The sequence below is a fragment of the Sinocyclocheilus anshuiensis genome, unplaced genomic scaffold, assembly GCF_001515605.1.
Source record: "Sinocyclocheilus anshuiensis isolate Anshui unplaced genomic scaffold, SAMN03320099.WGS_v1.1 scaffold2806, whole genome shotgun sequence".
Lineage (NCBI taxonomy): Eukaryota > Metazoa > Chordata > Actinopteri > Cypriniformes > Cyprinidae > Sinocyclocheilus > Sinocyclocheilus anshuiensis.
The window spans coordinates 318,064-319,878 of record NW_015542896.1 but is presented as its reverse complement, the minus strand read 5'-3'; the positions used below and the strand labels follow the sequence as shown (position 1 = coordinate 319,878).

Genomic DNA, 1,815 nt, shown 5'->3' with positions numbered 1-1,815 from the left:
GGACCATGACACAATCCCCCAGCCACTTGGCAAGCAAGCCAGAATTATCATGACCCAGCTGCACTGTTGTCAACTTCCCGAGGTTCTGACACTGTAAGACACACATACAGAACAGATAAAGGCAACGATGTCAGAGGCATTAAGAGGCTGTCTGAAAATAACTGAACACGTGTGAGGGTGTGAGCAGCGGAAGGACAACAAGATAGTAAAAGTGTACATAGTAAACCCACGGCTCTAAAAACATCCCAGAATTTAAGTGTACAAATAGGGTCCAAAATTAACACCCTATAAGCTCCAAATACTAGTTAATGACTATATATATATGCACACTGTATATGGATTTTTTTTTTTTTTTTTCAGTTTTGTGTCTTGGAAAAAATATTAGATCATTTTGGATCCTGTATACAATACGTAATAATAACAGTTACTACAGTTACTTTTACTACAGATGTTCATTTTTATGTTATTTTCAGATTTTCATGTTAATCTAGATGTTTTTTTCCTCAAATATATGTTTGTCCAATTGTAAATGGGTGTTGTACAAAATTTGGGATGCAAAAAAAATCACAAAATTTAAAGCTAACCCAGGAACCCAAAGGAGAAAAAGAGGAGATCTCTCCAAGTACAGAAGTAGAAAAATGGAGCGATGGATGAATGGGGAGAGAGGGAGGTATACAATGGAGGTATGTGCACCTAACCTTGAAAGCGATGGAGATGTGCGTGTGAGGCCTAAAGGCAGACTGCGAGAGGACACAGAATGAGTTAGAACATGATGGGTGATTGACAGCAAGAAAAATGGCAGTGACTGGTTCTATGAGGAGGGATGTAAGATTAATATCTCCTTCCTCAAAGTTATAGATTCATGGAAGTGCATAAATAAAGAGGCTTTGATCACTAATGCATGAATCACCATTTCAGTTTGAAAAAAAAAAGAAGAAATAATCTGGACAACAAGAGAATCATTTCAGCAGTGAGAGAATGCAAAATATTTTGAAAGACTACAGCAAAGAAAATTTCACAACAGTTGTTGTGTGAATCTCATTTTTTCCCACTCCAAAAAAATTAATTATATTTTGCGTAAAAATATATGTCATTTAACAATTTTAATAATAATATTAATAATGTAATAAAATATGTAGAGATTATATTTATATTCCTCTATTATTATCTTACTGCAAAATTTAAATAAAAATGGTTTAAATGGTCAACAATTTATACTTTACAGTAGTATTTGTTGTACTGCCTTTAATTTTTCCTTTTTAAATTTGCATTGCCATTTGAAATAAAAGTCACAGTATTACAGTACATCGTATTTATTCCATTAAGCACAATATGTTTGGATGAATTATGGTAATGAGAAAAAATGCTTAAAATATTACTATAAAAATATAATGTGAAATGTGACATTGTTATCTTGAGATTTATATATTTTTTTCCTTAGATATTTCGTTCAGCTATATTTCTGTCATTTCCATAAATAGTTTAGATCTAACAGATGTTCGAAAGACCTGCAAGCACAGTCAATTCTGCGGATGGCAGGATGGATGATTTTTCAGTCCCACAGGAAAACAAACTGTGCCACACTCAAAATAAACTGCTGTATCAGTTTCAGAGCAGAACAGCTGGAGCGTGAAGTCATGGCACTCACGTCAAACGTCATTTCCAGAACGTTCTTCGTGATCTGCAGGATGCCAGAGTCGCCCAGCTCGCCGGACACACACAGCCAAGGGTTGGACGTTGTCATTGCGTTACTAAGCTTCTTGATGGGAATGATAACGGCCCTGTATGGAATCACTTAGGGGGGGGGGGGGACAA

At 35.6% G+C, this 1,815-nt stretch overlaps 1 protein-coding gene across 1 annotated transcript in view; it reads right to left on the bottom strand.

The window, feature by feature from the left end:
- Nucleotides 1–1,815, bottom strand: part of LOC107694693 (DENN domain-containing protein 5B-like) — a 42,528-nt gene that overhangs the window by 4,439 nt on the left and 36,274 nt on the right. The window contains exons 16-18 of the mRNA XM_016494388.1: nt 1,649–1,794; nt 699–740; nt 1–91 (exon numbers count right to left, since the gene is read on the bottom strand). The exon at nt 1–91 is cut by the window's left edge and continues 55 nt beyond it. Coding sequence (XP_016349874.1) covers nt 1–91; nt 699–740; nt 1,649–1,794 — 279 coding nt within the window. The remainder of the gene's footprint in view (nt 92–698; nt 741–1,648; nt 1,795–1,815) is intronic.